We start from the raw sequence: 18,345 nt of genomic DNA on the forward strand, positions 1-18,345 counted from the left end.
GACTCAACAGACTGATCAGGAGAGCGAGCTCTGTCCTGGACTGTCCTCTGGACTCCATAGAGGTGGTGGGGGAGAGAAGGATGTTAGCCAAGCTGACATCCATCATGGATAACACCTCTCACCCCCTACATGACACTGTTGGAACCCTGAGCAGCTCCTTCAGCAGCAGACTGATACACCCACGGTGTAAGAAGGACAGGTACCACAGGTCCTTCATCCCGGCCGCTGTCAGACTCTACAACACCTACACCACCCGATAATTGTTGTAGTTTTTTTTTATTTTTATTTTTTTCGGGTCCTGTCTCAATCACCCACCACTCAGCATGGATCTATGTATATATTTCTTATTATCTGTATTTATATTTTTCCATCTGTATTTATATCTTTTCCATTCCAAGTACTTACTTTTTCAATATTATTTATATTATAGTCACACTTAAACATAATTTATATTATGGTTAATTACTTTCGCTGTTATGTAATTACATATTTTTTTAATCTCACGTCAATTACTTACTTACATTACAGTATTTTTTTTTGCACTATGGCCACCTCACTTTACTTAAATACTTTTTATATAATACCACTTTACATTCATTCAGTGTTTGTTTTTTTGCACATTGTCTGTTATTTGCCTGTTGTTTGTTTGTTTGGTTGTTTGTTAGTTTGTTTTTATTGTGGAAAAACTGCTGCTGTAATAAGTGAATTTCCCCATTGTGGGCTAAATAAAGTATTATCTAATCTAATCTAAAGTGCAGGGACTGATACAAAAATTTAAAAAAAAATCTATGGATATATTATTAAAATTACAAAAAAATGCAGAAAGGGTTGAGTATGAATAATATGTAATACAATATAAGTAAGTACAATCAAAGGGATAACTAAGTAATATGAGATGCAATTGAAAAACGGTGTTTACTCATGTTAACAAGCCACGCCTACTTAAGATGCACTAAAAACGTGATTGGACGTTATCTTGCGTGACGTCACATCCGCAGTTGGAAGAACACTTCGACCCATGGAGGAAGATAATAATCCCCAAATACTTGAATATGCTCACTCTGAGTTTAAAAGACATAATTTTAAACAGGCAGAAGAAATGTACTCAAAGTTTATCTCTTCCTGCTTACAGTCCAGGTGCTGTTTGTTCATTTTTGGAGATGTAAAACGAGCTAACAGTCAGCCACTGTAGTCGAGCAAGTGTTACACCATATATATTCTGTTACCCGTCAAATTCCCGGCTTTTGCTAACGTTAATTCTGTTTCTCTTTCTCTCTCTTCGGTATCATTTCATTGCGACGGTGTCATATTTCCACAGGGAATGTGACGCCAGTGATTTGGCCATTGCTTATAACAACCGCGGACAGATAAAGTACCTCCGGGTGGATTTTCATGAAGCAGTGGAGGACTACACCTCCGCAATACAGACTGACAGCCGGTTTGAAACACCTTTCTACAACAGAGGACTCATCCACTATAGACTAGGTAAGGATACAAAGACACCTTTGTCAGAGTACACACAGTAGACAGCTGTCATCGTCAAGCCTGACAGAGCAAACTGAGTGACTTCCGGTCTCCTTTAAAATAAATGTCAATTTTGTTGTATGTTCCAATATTTTTTAACTTTTGTTTCATTAAAAAAAGTCCAAAGTGAAATAAATATATATTAATGGAGGAATTTATAGTAAATTAAATGTCAGTTGTTTGATGCAAAAACATACAAAGCCCATACCAGACAACGTGTACATACAAAAGGTAAGAAATTAAAAGAAAATAAACAATGCAGATGCTTGTGTGCAGATGTTTGATCAGCATGAAAATGATTTTAATGACATGCTGGCCTATGATGGCCTTCACAGTCACACAATATCAACCCAGTTTAACACCTATGAGGGATTCTGGACCAGTATGTTAGACGTTGGCTCACTGAACATCTGATGTGGTGTGCACATTTTAGACACTGGATCCAGTGGCGCCGTTCCAACATTTTATTGTTGTCAATGCAGTAAAATGGTTAACACTTTGATGATGTATGGTGGATTATTTTGTCCCAACAAAGGCATAAAGAATGTTACAGATCGGAATAGCATTAAACAAATAATAAATTAGGGTTAACTCATCTTGACTCATTAATGCATCTACAATCTGTACATGCAATGATGCAGGTGAGGTGGAGACTTGTTATTTAACAGGGGGTGTTCATTTCTTCAGTAGAGTTGTAGTCTCCATGACGAAGAGCATTGAAGCTGTTCTGTTGGCTCATGATGGCCCAACACCTTATCAAGACACATGCTGTTGTTATTTCCTTTAATTTGTCACCTATCTGTAAATGTAATGGATGGTAGTTCAGTTTAGTCCAGTTAAGTTTTTATCAAATTCAAATTTGGGCAGTATAACGACTGTAAAAACACTCAAATATATAAAACAAACAGATGTTCAAGTTCCTAAAAAATGAGGATTTAGTAATATAATTGCAGTGGAGATAAAAGAAGTAGCCTGTACTGGGTATCTGAAAGAAGAACAGTGAACTTGGCTTACATTGCCTTATGACTGTCTGAAAGGCCTGGATAAGATTTCTATAGAACCTTTCTATTAGAAAAACTCTTATGATCCTCCCTTTGCTGTGACACTAGATACTGAGATTAGTAATACAATCAATGAAAAAAAAACATGTGAACTAAGATCTAAGCTGCCTTTAACAAATATGCCACAATATTCCACAAGCTTCCTGTTGGCTTTTTTTGCACAATACTGCATTTTCATCAAAATGCATGCTGGTGTCAGCGATTGTTTCTTCAACAGTTAACCAGCTGTCATTTGATATAGATCAGAGATGAGATTCAGTTTGAAAATCAATAGCCATGTTCTTATGATCACAACATTAGGTGGGTTGATCATTACATTACATCAGGTAACGCCCTGTAGTGCCATGCTATGCCATAAACTACTACAACTACTATTTCTGGTCATTGTTCCATTATTTTTATTGTGACTATTATTGCCACTGTTCATCACACCCCCAACTGACACCGTCAGACACCACCTACCAAGAGCCTGGGTCTGTCCGAGGTTTCTTCCTAAAAGGGAGTTTTCCTCGCCACTGTCGCACTAAATGCTTGCTCTTGGGGTAATTACTGGAATTGTTGGGTTTTTGTAAATTATAGAGTGTGGTCTAGACCTACTCTATCTGTAAAGTGTCCTGAGATAACTCTTGTTATGATTTGATACTATAAATAAAATTGAATTGAATTGAATTGATGCTGTATGTGTGTGGAGTCAGTTTGATGTATTCTTCTTTACGACACTAGATGGAGCTGTGTATTCTCTGATAGCGATAGCGTGCTCATGCTGCCCAGAAAATAAAATTGCTGACTCTTAACAATCCAGTTTGGCAGTACATTACAAATCATAAACTTATTATGTATGTTACATTTTTTATTACCTTACAGGTTTTTTCAACGATGCCAAGAGTGACTTCCAGCAAGCATTAAAGCTCAATCCAGATTTTGAAGATGCCAAAGTGAGCCTGCAACAGACACTTCTGGACCAGCAGCACAAGATAAACAGGGGATACTGACAGTTTCATAAACTTTAGAGTACATATTTTATATATCCTGAAATCTGGTGACTAAAGAAAAGATGTATATTCTGTCAAGTGTTGTCATTTTACTTTAATTTATGCACAGCTGTCATATAACAAATTAAGACGTCATTATTTGATCTGAAGATGAACACTTTGATTATTTGAAGATATCAGCATGAAGATAAACCGAGAAGAAAATCACACACAACATAAAGCAATCTGCACTGGCAACAACACCAGTGAAAATCAAACTCAACACATGAAAGGAAGAAGACATCTCACTGTACAACGTACAGTATATGGATTTTTGCTAAGCAGAGCATTGACAATTCCTTTTCTGCATTGACTCGAGACTCTTGCAGTCAGAAAAAAATATAATGGCCTCATAAATGAAAGTATATCATTGTATAAGTCTGTGAGTGGACAGCGCAGTCTAAATAACCCGGGCGCACTAGGTAAAATGATCTTGGGTTTTACTGTCAGTAATAAATGTTAGTGCACCATCTAGCAGACACTAGGAGAAGGGTTGTGATGACTATAAACAAACCACAATCAAGTGTTGGCATACAGTCATGGTAAGAAGTCTCTCAGCTGCAAAGGAAAAACCTGTTTTGTGTCTTAAATTGAAGCCCGGTCACAGTTAACATCTTTCTACAAGGTATGGTTTTAAGGAAAGGTAGTCCCCCTCTTTTGACATTTCTTGAATAATAAAATATATATATATATATATATATATATATATATATACACATCAAACACAAATGTATATATGAACAATAAATTGCTTTATCACACTACTGATTAATGTGTATTTATCTTTCACATATACAGATTTCCCATTCTTTAAAAACAGAGGCCTGTAATCAATAACCCTGACCACATTAATGTGAGGTGGGTGGAGAATCACTTATGCGCCTCACCTGTGCATAATCATTAGCTGATAAAACAGCTGGTGATGCCTCAGCAAAGCACTCAGCCGTTCACTTCAGAGTTGGTTCATACGAGGTGGGGTGCTGCAGTTTCAGTGCCAGTCTCTGATAGTGATCGGTTTCCTGTAGTGTTTTGTTTGGCTGTACTCTGACTGCAACATGGGGCTGCTTGATAACATGTTAGTTTATCTTCTTGTTTCTTTTATCTCTTTTTTTTTTTTTTTTTTTTTTTTTTTTTTTTTTTTTTTTTAAAACTGCCAGCTGCCCAGTTTAATGTCTAAATGATAAATGATGTGTTCTATTTGTTCCAGTTTGTTATGGAACATGATGGCTGCGTTAATCCTCCTGGGTCAAACAATGCCAAATATGAAGCTCAATTTGCAGTCAAGTAAGCTTTCATTTACGTGAAATCTTTATATCACCCAGTCAGCTTGTACTCTTCCTCACAAGGCTTTTCTTTTAACAGGCAGTGGTTTAAGGGCCGACTGTGTGGGTAATCTAATGAGGCTGTCGTTAGACAAGGCTTTAGCAGTGGGGAACCAGCTTGAGGTGGAGGCCATCAGTGAGTATAAAGTGGGCTAATGATGAGCAGATTGGTTCATTTCTGTGAGAAGTCATCCCTGTCATGTTGCTCCCCCCCCCACAGATTGCACCCAGCACATTTTGATAACCCCCAGCTTGGCTGCTCAGTGTGGATACAGCATGGAGTCTGACCCGTGGGGTAACACCAGAATCTACACATCTCTGTTGGGCTGCTATGTGAACAACAAAGTATGTAAACAAAGTATATTAGCTAAAGTTAGTTGATGGCTTTTTTTTTTTTTTTTTTTTTTTTTTCCCCAGTAAGAACATACTTTTTTATGGTTTTGTGCTTCCCTGAAAACCTAAATCAAACCTCCAATCAGTGTCATTGTGCAGTTTGCCAGGACTCAGTTAATGCCAAAATTCTTCTCCATTCAATGTTTGTTTTATTTTTTCTTTTTTTCTTTTGTAGGAAGATACATTTAATGTTGGCTTGAGACTCCGAATGTACAGCAAGAGTCAATCAACTGTGATTAGTCATAATGTGACGCAGACTTGCAGCTACACTCGGTGGGCCTCCAGAGAGATTCTCTGCGATAGGAACTATATGGAGGTAGGTCACTTTACATTGATGGTTCTACCATTTTGTGTGTGGTAAGAATATTACAACTACCAGTTTTTCCTGTGTTTAGGTGTCAAACCGCTTGGCTACACCTAATGCTAAAGGATGGACTCAGGATGTTAAAGGCCACTCCAAGATCAGCACCATTCCTGATGTATGTTGATTTTAAAATTCCACTTAACTACAGTTGCCTTGATTTTCACCCTGCACCATTTGGCATCCCCTTCAATAGAAGAATTTAAGAAGTTTGTTCTTTCCTATAGGCCTCGGAAGCACTTGGTATCTGGAAGGTAACGATTAACACCCCACAGCCAGTGACAATGGCGCTGAGGGAGGCTCAACAAGCTGGCTACGGTGCCATGGCTACCTCAACCCGTCTGGTTATGCGAAGCCCGTACAATACAGCGGGGACTTATTCTGAGGATGTAAGCAACACACAGCCATCTCCAGTGTTTATTTTCCTCCTCAATGACATTAAACCTGACATCTTTTAGGTGGCTGGAGTCCCCATGCAAGTTTTCAAGGTCAGCGCTTACTACAAGGCAAAACTGGGTCAGAGTGTGGTGAACCTGGCAGCTGCTTGTCCCACAGGCGAGTCTCGAAGCAATCTGTGAATTTTACAGTAAACATTAAGTGGTTGCCGTTATGTCAATAGTTGCTTTGTCATTAAACAGGTGGCATCCTCTTTACAAACGATGTAATCTCTTGGCACGTACCTCGCCGTGTTACCCCTTTGGTAGATGTCAAGTTTAAAATCCTAGAAATGTACATGGGCATCAACGGGCAGAGGCTGGATAAATCTCAGATGGCAGCACGGGGGTACACACTATACACCACAGACTTGCACATCGTCATTGAGATCCCAGTGGGCTCGCCTGATGGTTACTACAAGGTTGGAAAGTCTTTAGATTAGAAATACAAAGGCCATTTGCATGTTTTATTAAAATGTCATGAATAATTGCAGAGCCATGCCCCAGATTACCAGTACCACATCACCTACATCGTGGAGCCCATGCTTGAGGTACTGTGGAGGACTAACTCTAAAGATGATACTAAATACAAGGTTTTGTTCCCTATTACCACCCCTCTAATGCCTCGACTTCCCCACGTCCAAGACAGTAAGTCACATTTTCTGGTGGACTATAGAAAATCGGGCTTGTGGAGAAGGTTACAAACCTGCTGCTTTCTATTCCTCAGCTACTGTTTCAGAGACTCGCATGTTCAGCGTTTACTTGGGGACCTTCCTTCATGATGTGCAGCTGAGGAACATTACCTTTTCCACTGGGGTTCTCACTATTGAGGAGTGCAGTGCCAGAGACTTCATCGTCCAGGAGCACCACTTCCCCAATGGAACCAAGGGCTTATCTTTACTCGTGCCCTTTGGTGATGATGTTGTCCTGAAACATGTATGTGGAAATTATAGATGCAAAGCATCACTCAGTACCAGCTGTTTGCTCTGCATTTTTAAGTGTTTCAGTGGCATCCCTAAGCTTTGTTTTTATACTTGCATACCTGCAGAATCCTGAACGCTTGGTTACAGTCTATTCGCTCCACCTGATCTTTGGGTTAATCATACTGCCTGAAGAAATTCCATTTGCCCACCCAGTGGAGTTGCAGGCATCTCTGCAGGATGTTGGTGAGATCTTATGCTTTGGACAATATTTCGCTCCTGATGGCTGCTTTTTCCAGACGTAAATGTGACATTAAACCAAAGCTACCCTATCTTAAACCTATGGGAGGGAAAAAAAGCTACAGTCAATGTTTTTTTTTTTTTTTTTTTCTGCTTTTAGTGCTACCTATTATTTCTGGTACCTGTGACCAGAACATGTTTTACATCCACGTGAAATACGGGAGTCAAGGCACCAATTTCCAGGCCATGGTTGGACCTCGACAGCTGACACCTGAGGTTGCCGAGGAATACCATTTCCAAGAAAACGGCACCCACCTCAGCCTCATACTGCCATACGCTGCCAAGGACACCGCGTTTGAGGTATGTCGAGCTGCAAAATCACAATTATCTGCACTGGATAACTTCTGCACTGGATAACTTCTCTTTTTACAGCTGTTTACCTCAGGCTCAGTCAGAGCCAGAGTTGACCTGCTTCTGTTGGATATTATCAACAACTGGGTGCTTGCTGATTACTTTCTGGCATGTGACTTCCCCCTAACAACAACTGGTAAGATGTAAACATTGTTTCTGCTGCTTGAGATCATAGGACATTTTTTTTTTTTTTTTTTCTTAAACCACTGCCTCTTCTACCTTCAGCGTGCTACCCCAATGGAACAATGAACGCTTTGGCAGTAAAGGTGGAGTCGGTGCCCAATCTCGTGCCAAGCCAGCTTACTCTAAAGGACAAGTCCTGCAAACCAGTGTTCAGTGACTTTCGCTTAGCATATTTCTCTTTCAGTGTTGATTCCTGTGGGACCACTAGAAGAGTAAGTATAAGGTTGCATTCAATCTATAAAAGCTTTTTTTGTTAATGCCACATTTTTGTTTTTAGTTCTTTGACCACTACATGGTGTATGAAAATGAGATTACCCTGTCCTACAACAAAGGAGTAGCCTATGCATCACCAATTGATCCAGAGTACAGGTAGACTCTCCAATCTTATATTCTGATGTACCATCTGGAGATGGGTTTAAAAACACTTATTTTTGTTCTCTCAAATAGGCAAACCATTTCCTGCTACTATGTGATCAATGCAACTCAGAGTGTTGCATTCAGCTCTACACATAGAAGCTTTGACCCCACAGCAGAGATCGGCTTAGGGCAGCTGATAGTGCACATGAGGCTATCCCAAGGTAAGGTTGAGTTTTTACTAAATCCTTGATCTTGTGTTCACATACAATAGTCTGTTCGGTCCATGCCTTTCTCTAATGGAACTCTTCTCCTCCAGATTCATCATATCATCATTTCTACCAAGCAGAAGACTATCCAGTAGAGAAATATCTGAGGCAGCCTCTGTATTTTGATGTAGAACTGATAGAGTCTACTGACCCACAGTTGGAGCTCATCCTGGAAAACTGTTGGGCCACCCTTCACAATAACCGGACATCTCTGCCAAGCTGGGACATTATTGTGGACAGGTAATGTCCATGATTCATGTTTTTGAAAGACTGCTAAAATGCAAAGTTTATTTTTTTTATTTTTTTTTCTTCCCTAGCTGTGAGAATGGTGATGAGACCATGTTCCATCCTGTTGTGAGTGATGCCAAAGTTTTGGTCCCATCACACATAAAACGCTTTTCTGTGAAGATGTTCACCTTCACTAAAGATGAAGAGGTTCTGAAAGACGAGGTAAGACTTGTGCGTTCAAATGAGTGGAGGGACTGCTGCACGAGCCCTGCGTAACAAATCCTTCTGTCCGTCCTCAGATTTATGTCCACTGTGATGCAGTGATTTGTGACACAAATAGCCAAGCAGATGGTTCCTGCAGAGGCCAGTGTGTGCATCCTACTGGCCTGGGTAATGCTAAACATCAAGGAAGAAAAGGACTGAAAAGGGGTAAGTGGGACCAAACGAGTCTGGACAAGCGTTAATCATTATGTGCAGTTGGTGATCTATAATGCTTGTTTCTAGAGCGCCGCACAGACACCACCCACCAAAGGCAGATCTCCTCTGGGCTGATTTTTCTTCAAAACACTGTCAAACCTCAAATAAAAACAGAAGTTTCTTAAACTTGTTGTGAATTTCTTTGCCTAAATGACTCCATTAGTATCAAAGCTTTGACTGTCATTTGCTTTTTAACCTGCATCTGCCCAACCTGTTGCAGATTGGCCAGAAATAATAGGTGACTTTGTGTATACAGACAAAAGCACTTGCAGCTATAAGCGTAGTGGCACATATGCACTTGCAAATCCTCATACCAACTTGTAATTTGGGAGTTATTTAAGGAACTTTAACCTACCCACATTGCTTTTTTTTTTTTTTTTAAGCTAAAACAATGTCCCATGCACTTTTTAAAATTGCTTCATGTAAAATCCGTGCAATGGCCCATAACAGCTAAGCTGTGTTGCAGAAACTGAGAATATGCATTCTCTTATCCCAGTGGTATCCAGCTGTGCAGATGGGTTTGTTAGGTTTTCTTATTCTGCCTCTACCCCAAAATTGTTTGGAATTTAATTAACATAATTTGGAAGCTCAACCTGTCTTTCAGAAACAATGTTCTTGTTCTGGATAATCCAGACCTCTGTTCAGTTTTTACTGAACTACTTTCTGTGTGTGTGTACACAATGGAGCAAGTACAATGAAATCCAATTTTCCCCTGAGGAAGTATTCTTACTGATTTTAGTGGTCAGTCAATACACAAGTATATGTGTCTGTAGATCTTCAGTAAAATCAGGTAAATTTCCTTTGAGAATATTTTTCCACAAACGTTTAGCTTCAAGTGAAGGATTTTTTTTTTTTTTTAATGGTGCTCAACATGGAACAGGTCCATGAGTTACACGATCATTTTTGTCCTTTACTCTAACATTGAAAAGGCAGACCCTGTTCTATATAGGTTCCACATACTTTACTTGTTAGAAATGAATCACTAATACAAAGATCCATAATTGACATGGATGTTTGTGCAAGACAAAGGGGTCAAAAGTTCAGTGAAAATCAGATTTGTAATTTAAATGTAACTACTGTAAAAATGAACACATTCTGCACACTACATTTTTATTTATAAGTAATGTGACAATAGTTTTAGACCATTCCAAGAGCTAACGGATGTACTGAACACAGAACAGTGGCTTGGTGGATAAGTGAGAAATTAGTGCTGAATAGTTTTTGGACCTAAACATGCTGGTCAATAACTCAACTAAGCATCACTTGGTGGAAAGCTAGAACAAGTTGAAGACTAAGCTTCTTGGCATTGTGTTGGATGCTAGACTTATGTGGAATGATTGGCAATATTGTAACAAATGGGTAAGAACATTGCCGTTACCAGAAAATGTGAGTATGTAACATCAAGCAATCTGAACCAGGGGATTCAAACTTTGGTTTTGTCACACCTTGAGCACTGTACAGTCATTTAGCCAGCAGCCCAGAATTCTAAAAATGGCAAATTGCTCATAACAGCAGCCAGACTATAGGTCTTGATTGCTAAATTGGCAAATGTTTTTCAAATGCACCACTGTAATCTCATGGCTTCCTGTGGAGAATAGATTACATTCCAGTCTTCTGAGCTTCAGGAATGTCTTAAGAAAACATTTTGCTGACCAAGTAGTGTACATCTACATCAGTAGAACATTCTGACAAGACAGGCCAGTTTAGGACATCTCTTACCAGCTAGACTGAGAAGAAATATACTGTAATTTACAATCATAACAGGATGGAACCCTTTCATAAATCAAAATTAAAACCAGAGCCACTTTGCAAACATTAACTGAGCAAGCAGTAAACGATTCATTGTGCCAGTTTGTTTATAGCGCTTACTGGGTAATGGATTTGTGATGTTTGAATGTATACAATTGCATGAGTTCTGTGCCAGACTCCAGGAAAACCAACAGCATGGCATTAGCTTTTGGGGATCCAATCAACATGTGATTTTAAGGGTAAATCTAGGCTTCAGTGGTTTCATACCACCACAGATACTTATTTTACAAAAGACAGGAAAGACAATGTTTATACACACACACTTTATTGAAGGGAACAAAACCAGAACAAAGCACATTAAATCAGAAAATGAGCCTGTTCTGCTGCCTCATGTTACCAGAAAGGGTTATGCAATAAAGCACACCTTCCTGGACACCAAACCTAAAACATTGTGACTGACCATATTTAAGAAAAACTGTTTCACTACAGCATGTTGAATAATGGTTTATTCTATCATGGTTGATGAAGTTGTAGTGGTCTGCTGTCCTTTGCCATACATTTTTTTTTGTACCTGTCCATTTTATTTATTATGGACATGGCATTTATATGCACTGTTAAGTGTTGTAGCAAATGCAATATTGTATCATTAGTTAAAATAATGCTCAAGATACAGACATCTTTTCCAACTACTGCAACATTTTTAATTGGGGCTGCATTTTAACCATAGAAAGCTTAAGACAAAAAAAAAAAAAAAATCCCATCTCCAAGGTAATATTTCCAAGAAAACAAAAGTGTAAGTTCTTTTAAAACATTTTAATAAATAGGGGTCCTGATAACATGTTTGGAATTTTGGCCTTCTGAAACAGCACGTTTTTGACCTGTGGAAGAAGAATTTATACATTAGTCACTTTAATAATAGAACACCAGCTATGGAGTATTTATCCCATCCCTTGTCTGTGCCAACAAGTGGAAACCTTACTAGTGTGCATTACTATAATGAGGTCAACCGTCCACCAAGAGCCTGGGTCGATCTGAGGTTTCTTCCTAAAAGAGAGTTTTCCTCACCACGGTCACACTAAATGCTTCCTCTTGGGGGAATTACTGGAATTGTTGGGTCTTTGTAAATTATAGAGTGTGTTCTAGACCTACTCTCTGTAAAGTGTCCTGAAATAACTTATGATTGGATACTATAAATAAAATTGAATACCTGTTATTGTGTAGTCTGGGTTTGAACACTGCCCGGTACAAGCTCTACCCACTGGATTTCTAGCATCACAGAGCACCACGTCACAGTGGAAAAAGAGCTAGAACAAATTAATAGATTTATGGCTATTGGGATTAATATTTACAGCACAGGTTTCACAAATTTGATGCATTTAATCTAAAATTACCTTGCTTCTCAAGTTATCTTTGTCTTCGGCAAAGGCAAACATTGGGACCTCAAAGCGCTTGACATTAGAAGGAAACTGAACTCTGCCATCAGGAAAAACAGGATGGAATTTCACCTGGTACGGGTCCCTTGGGCTTGGACAGCTGAGGATAAAATAGTCCACTGGTTAATTAGGTAAATATGTCCCAAAAATTTAAAACAAGCACTCCTGCCTTGGACACCGTCCCATTTTGTGTTAATGCCCAGGTTTCAGTTTGATCGTTATATTTGGTGTATGTGGGCAAACGTCCCAGCAGGGAAAGATTACCCATCAATGATTATGTCCCATCTGGGAAGGGATTTCTTGTCATTCTCCAGCGTCGCCCAGCAGGACACAAGCTCCAATGATATCTCGGGGTTTGTAGACCTCATCAGTTCCACCTCAAAATACAGCGGCTGTTGTAGGTACTTTGTGATGGGACCATCTACGATGTGAAATTCTCTGTATGAGTCGTCTGAGTGAAGAGAGACAGAACATTACTAAATTATGGATTCAGACAATATAAATGGGCCTGTACACTAGCCCATGTGTTGACTTTGGGTCACATTGCCCAGTTTTTCCATTTGTTTTAGATCAGAAAATATGGGATGTAGAAATAAGCACTGAAAGTGTGTAGAAGAAAAATTTTACAATATAAAATGTTGGAAAAAGCAAAAAAAAAAAAATGAGGTTGACAGGAAGACAACACAAGGGTTAAGGATATAATGCAGTGAGTGAATTAATCTTTAAATTATAGGGTCATTCTACTTGCCAACTTCATTTAGATAAAGAGGTTTAAAGATGAGTCAATTAACTAGGTCAGAAGTCCAATTACTTTGACAAACGTGATTAGTTCCAAGATTAATTTGTGGGAATGCCTCCTGTCTTTAGGCAACCATTAGTACCAATTTAGGAACATGCAGTCATTTTGAAAATCTGTCTCGTCTTTAGAGTTGCAAGTCCCAAGATATCCAAGTGTTTATTATGCAGGTTTGTGAGAATCTGATCCATGTCCCTTGCATCCAGAACTTTCCTTACCTGAAGCAAGTCTCATTTCAACTTGCAGCTCGCCTCTTGCATTTTCAGCATATGGTTCACTTGTGCGGTGGCTGGTGAGGAAGGCCACAGCATGGTTTGTGTTGATGTCATAATGACAAGAAACCTTTAGACTTTAGGGAGGGAAAAAAAAAAAAACAAGACAGCTCATGAGACAACTTTAGTCTGTTTAGGGGTAGAACGGATTGTCAGACAAAAATAACTTTAGGTTTTGTCATTAGTTCCATTTACATCTGTGATGTACCAGAGAGGGATTCACGTTTGTTGCATGTATAGCTTCCACTAAAGTAATTTCTTGAAATCAAGTGTCAGTTCACAGATCTCCTGGGTGGACATAAATGTGCTTTAAGGGCTGCAAATGACCATCAATGAATCTGCCAATATCAGATTTATAATTGGTCTATAAAATTTTCCAAAGTGACATTTAGCTTGTTTTGTCCAGCCAGAAGTCCAAAACTCAAGATGCTCAGTTTGTTAGAAAAGTTAGGATGTTGGCACTTTAAAAAAAAAAAAAAAAAAAAAAAAAAAAAAACTTGGGTTTTAAGTCACTCACTGATACTCCGGTTCGTCCTTATTTGATTCCCTTTTCATTTGAAGTTCATCTGGCACAGAGATTTCATTTTCATACGTCATCATATTTGGCAAAAACTGAGGAAAAAAATAAAAACTTGTTTCAGGTCAATCTGTGTTAACAGTCTGCATTCAGGGAAATAATTCAACAGCATGTTACCTTTCTGGTTGTCCCACAGGAGTTTCCAGTAAAGACAAAATAAGCATAGTGGTCATTGCTGTAGGAGGGGCCACAGCGAGGGTCTCTGAGAGTGAGCTGCCTGGGGTTCAGACTGGGAACTGACTCCAGTTTCATAGCCAGAGCTGTCATCGTTCCATTAGGAAAACACTCTACAGAAAAAGAGGATCAGACATTAAGTCAAATTAGTGTGCCCCCCAACCCCCCACAAGAAGCATTTTCTCTAACAAACCAGTCAGTGTTGAGAAGAAATTGCAAGCCAAAGAGAACTCTTTGATATTTTTGTTGGCCTCAGGATTCTTCAGAGCCACATTGAGTCTGCTTCTGATGGAGGACCCCTCAACAGCCTGAGAAGTTAGTCAAAGAAATAAAATTACACATTATAATAGGATGATAATATCTACAACAAATGTCACCAAGATAAATCCCTGCACATTTAATGCTTTGGTTAGGTAAACTCATTGTGATGGTACCTCTTTTGCAACAATGGGGGAATAAGATGGTACTGTAAAACTGAAGTGTGTTCCATTGTCCATGAAGCCGTATTGCTGAGCCAGGTCCGGCGTCAACACTTGTCTTCCTACTATGGTCTGGACGTTGAAGTCGTGGATCCCATGTTTCACGAGGACATAAAAGTTTTGATCATCACAGCCACCAGAGACAGAGGGAGGAACTGTAGAAGGGGGGGGCAGTTTCAAATAATTTTGCCCATTTTATTATGAATAAATCCATCATATCCCCAAGTACAGACCTATGTCTACGATTTTAGCTTCCAGATAAGCAGAGAGAGAAAATGGAGCAAACTCTGGCAGGACCAGCAAGCCAAAGGTCAGGTGAAGAGAGTAGACTGTAATGCCCTTTTCTGTCTGTTGGGAAATAGAAAGAAAGATTAGCCCTCAAAATTAAACTATTTTTTGCATGTTATTTCCCCAAGTTGGGAGTAAAGCTTACCATTTGTAGTACGCTAGGGTCCGTGAAGGGCACTTCAAGTGTAAAGACCTTCGAGCTGCTGTTTTGAGACTTGTGCTGCAAGATGTTAAAGCCTCTGACATTGCTGTCCGCCACTGACAAAACCTCATAGGGGAAGGTGATGTTCATTAGTGCCACATCAGAGGTGAAAGGCCCAAACAGCACCTTAAATATCTGCTCATTGGGAACGGTGTCTGTGGGGCAAAGAAGAATGAAGGCAGCTTACAATATATTCAAAAATGGCCAAGTGTACCAAGATAAGAAGACTCACTGTCAATAACTTGCAGAGGTCGAGACAGAAATGGTGTCGTGATGGGAAGGAGGACTTTGTATCTTGTGTCCTCGTGAGCATTGTAGTCAGTCCAGAGCAACTCAAGCATCGGCTCAATGGTATAAGTAGTGAGATACTGACCATCCTGAACATGACTCTGCAAAAAAAATATAAAACCTTCAGTAAGGCATTCCCTTAATTACATTCTAGTCTTGACAACCCCAAATTAAAAATAGGACATACAGTATATGCAAATTAAAATGTAAAATATAATCCCATGCAGGCTGGGCAACCTCATCCATTCACTTATGAAAAATGGTTCTAATAAGTAAATCTGACCTTAAAGTGGCCACCAACAGCCCCAACAGGAATTTCAATAATGATGTGTTGCTCATTGACAGACAACACGTATTGTCTGGCAGCCATCTCAGCAGTGTCGAGCCTCTGGCCATCGACACCCATGTGCACCTCCAACAGTTTAAACTGACCAGAGGAAATCAGAGTGTCAATGTGCCTCGGCAGGATCCAGCTGATTTTGTTTGGAGTGAAGGAAACACTACCTGAACACAAAAGGCAAACACATACAGCACTTTAGCCAAGGAAAGACCCAATATACACACATTTAATGATTGAGCGATCTAGACACAACGATCGATCTAGTCACTCAGCAGTTCGTTAAATGTATTTTTTTAAAAGAAAAAAAAAAAAGGGGGGGGGGGGAGAGGAGTATGTATCAAACTCAGCAAAAAAGCAAATAAATTTATGTCCCTACAAAAAGGGATACAAAAATAAATAAGTGCTGCTCTTAAAAGGCCTACTCCACACTGCAGTTATAGCAATTCTAGTAGAGAAATGAGTTTGCCTCATTGTAGTCCTAAATATATACATTCAGTCTAAAAATACTGGAATCAGGAATAAAATAACCACTATGTGCAAGTTGCTCAGTAGTAAACTGCTAAACCCCCAAATGCAAGAGCCACAATTCCCAGAGAAAACACTAAAGACATAACCTCAGAGTGGTAGCTGTGGCCCTGCCTAGTGTTCTCCAACATTACCCTCCAGTATTGGGCAAGCCGCTTCTGCACTGATTTGAGTCACCAGCCACTTCTTTTCAAATTTCATTGAAGTTTTAAGCACCATCATAGGCACACCGGCTACCTGCAGGTTGAGATAACAGAACACTGCATGTAAATGCAGTATTTACTTCATTTCATGCATACTGTGATCACAAGAGATAATTTAACTCCTAAGGATGTGTGTAATGCAACATATTGAGGGGATAGCCTACTAATGTATTTAACTGTGCCAACTGAATTTGAGACAAAGTAATCCATTTAAAAAAAAAAAAAAAAAAAAAAGGCAGTCCAGATTACATTAGCTGAACCGATAGTTTACTGCAAGTGTAAGCAAGTAGGGAGTTGTCTAATGGACTGCAATTCATTTAGCCAGAGCCTGCCTGAGGGGCAAGATGTCCAAAGTAAAGCTTGTTTAAATTTTAGTGAACTGCAGTCCCGCTTACATTCTGGGTGTATATTTCAGGTGAAGTCTTTGGGATTCGCAGAACCAGCCTTGTAGGAGTGTTTGTGATCCCATAACCTCTGCGCTGGGCCTCAGTGACCTTCATGATCCTCTCCTCGGGAGTGAAGAACACGAGTGTTGTGATTCTGAATTCTGAATCTATGGGTTGTTTCTGTGAAGAAAATATCAAAAAAGACATTAGGCAGAAAAAGAAATAAATAATGAAATTCACAACTAGCTCGTCTAACCTTAGCAGCGTGTCGAACATCACGAAACATTGAATTAGCCCCTGAGACGGGATGTTGAGGCAGGACATAATCATCTGGAGCTGCCCTCTTCACAGACACCTAGAAATGAGGCCACTCCATAAGTGATAATCAATCTCACCCCCCTCTCCTCTGCAGTGACATCAAATGTACCAGCCTTGATGCTCATACGGGACATAAAGCCACTTATCATATAGACTGGAAAATAACCCCTGAGAGTCATGCTGCATTCACTTGCCTCTATATAGTTGTGGACACAGACAATTTCCCTGGAGGCCCAGGCAGTGTAGTGGCAGGTCTCAGCCACCTGGTAAAACTCCTCTTCAACCATCTGATTCCCGTGCAGACGAAGATTTAACTTTGTTGTGAATACTTTATCATCCTACGAACACATAGAAATAGGACTAAAAATTATTAACCCCTCAAAAAAATGGTGCTTTTCTACAAAAATCATATCTCCCATCTTTTTACCACATTTTGAGCAAAACAGTTTTGAACGGAGGCATAAATCATAGCATTTCCTAGAGAGTCGATGTTCATGCTGAAGCCACACATAGAAGCTAATCTTGATGTAAGGAGGATTGCGGAGTTATCTGAGGAGGGAAAAGAGGACAGTTAGAAGAAAGAAGGTGAAACAAGTCAAGAAAAACATGCCAAATTCAGAAATGTCAGCTTACTAGTGACACCGGACACTTCAAGAAGATTTCCTCCAAGTGGACCGACATCCACACGCATGACATTCCCCAAGCATTTTGAGTTGATATCTGGGATTAAAAATTTATATAGGTAAACAGCATATGGTACAAAAAAATAAAAATAAATATATAACTTACTTATAGAGGGCTTCTTTTGAGCCCTTATATTTACAACAGCTAATAGGAGAGTAAACCACCTGAAAGAGATGGAACAGGATATGAAAGTAGCAAGAAAAATCCAAAACCTTAAGTGAAAGCAGTGGATATAAATAAAACTACAAACCACAATCCAACTAAACAACCCATGGCCCAAGAGGTAGGAAACTGGTGACCATAAAGTCCCTGTTTTTGCCGTTTTTTTAAAGAGTTCGTGACGGGAATAAACTCTACAGGCCTCCACCTATGAACAGGATGAGGGAGGTTCCTGCTTAACAAATACAACCAGACACAGGTGAA

At 39.5% G+C, this 18,345-nt stretch overlaps 3 protein-coding genes across 3 annotated transcripts; 2 read left to right on the forward strand and 1 right to left on the reverse strand.

The window, feature by feature from the left end:
- The first annotated feature begins 990 nt into the window (after positions 1-990).
- On the forward strand, positions 991-3,655 carry ttc32 (tetratricopeptide repeat domain 32). Its single transcript, XM_028605772.1, has 3 exons — positions 991-1,137; positions 1,319-1,485; positions 3,450-3,655. The coding sequence occupies exons 1-3, from the start codon at positions 1,019-1,021 to the stop codon at positions 3,575-3,577; spliced, it is 414 nt and encodes a 137-aa protein (XP_028461573.1). The 5' UTR covers positions 991-1,018; the 3' UTR covers positions 3,578-3,655.
- Positions 3,656-4,533: 878 nt separating this feature from the next.
- Positions 4,534-9,334, forward strand: zpax1 (zona pellucida protein AX 1). Its single transcript, XM_028605744.1, has 21 exons — positions 4,534-4,691; positions 4,824-4,900; positions 4,979-5,074; positions 5,159-5,283; positions 5,507-5,647; positions 5,727-5,810; positions 5,920-6,081; positions 6,151-6,247; positions 6,331-6,548; positions 6,621-6,774; positions 6,854-7,062; positions 7,175-7,292; positions 7,447-7,646; positions 7,719-7,833; positions 7,923-8,092; positions 8,158-8,249; positions 8,328-8,458; positions 8,554-8,743; positions 8,821-8,953; positions 9,031-9,160; positions 9,236-9,334. Exons 1-21 carry the CDS (start codon positions 4,672-4,674, stop codon positions 9,331-9,333), a joined length of 2,760 nt encoding a protein of 919 aa, XP_028461545.1. The 5' UTR covers positions 4,534-4,671; the 3' UTR covers position 9,334.
- A 2,417-nt stretch (positions 9,335-11,751) lies between these two features.
- On the reverse strand, positions 11,752-18,345 carry LOC114573476 (uncharacterized). The gene is made up of 21 exons (XM_028605695.1): positions 18,173-18,345; positions 18,028-18,086; positions 17,872-17,958; positions 17,666-17,787; positions 17,433-17,576; positions 17,177-17,275; positions 16,930-17,100; positions 16,466-16,568; positions 15,750-15,970; positions 15,411-15,567; positions 15,122-15,333; positions 14,922-15,036; positions 14,644-14,843; positions 14,403-14,517; positions 14,153-14,322; positions 13,976-14,070; positions 13,405-13,535; positions 12,655-12,841; positions 12,349-12,490; positions 12,165-12,261; positions 11,752-11,835 (listed from the first exon to the last, which is right to left on the reverse strand). The coding sequence occupies exons 1-21, from the start codon at positions 18,193-18,195 to the stop codon at positions 11,771-11,773; spliced, it is 2,715 nt and encodes a 904-aa protein (XP_028461496.1). The 5' UTR covers positions 18,196-18,345; the 3' UTR covers positions 11,752-11,770.

Source organism: Perca flavescens, chromosome 18 (assembly GCF_004354835.1).
Source record: "Perca flavescens isolate YP-PL-M2 chromosome 18, PFLA_1.0, whole genome shotgun sequence".
In the NCBI taxonomy this organism is placed as follows: Eukaryota; Metazoa; Chordata; class Actinopteri; order Perciformes; family Percidae; genus Perca; species Perca flavescens.

Coding starts and splice junctions, on each gene's coding strand:
- ttc32 (XM_028605772.1), top strand. CDS start 1,019: ATGGAGGAAGATAATAATCCCCAAATACTTGAATATGCTCACTCTGAG. Junction 1,138..1,318: donor TCTTCCTGCTTACAGTCCAG/GTGCTGTTTGTT, acceptor ATATTTCCACAG/GGAATGTGACGCCAGTGATT. Junction 1,486..3,449: donor ACTCATCCACTATAGACTAG/GTAAGGATACAA, acceptor ATTACCTTACAG/GTTTTTTCAACGATGCCAAG.
- zpax1 (XM_028605744.1), top strand. CDS start 4,672: ATGGGGCTGCTTGATAACAT. Junction 5,075..5,158: donor GCTTGAGGTGGAGGCCATCA/GTGAGTATAAAG, acceptor CCCCCCCCACAG/ATTGCACCCAGCACATTTTG. Junction 8,250..8,327: donor CCAATTGATCCAGAGTACAG/GTAGACTCTCCA, acceptor TCTCTCAAATAG/GCAAACCATTTCCTGCTACT.
- LOC114573476 (XM_028605695.1), bottom strand. CDS start 18,195: ATGGGTTGTTTAGTTGGATTGTG. Junction 17,959..18,027: donor TCAAAAGAAGCCCTCTATAA/GTAAGTTATATA, acceptor TTTTAATCCCAG/ATATCAACTCAAAATGCTTG. Junction 11,836..12,164: donor CCCAGACTACACAATAACAG/GTATTCAATTTT, acceptor CTTCTTCCACAG/GTCAAAAACGTGCTGTTTCA.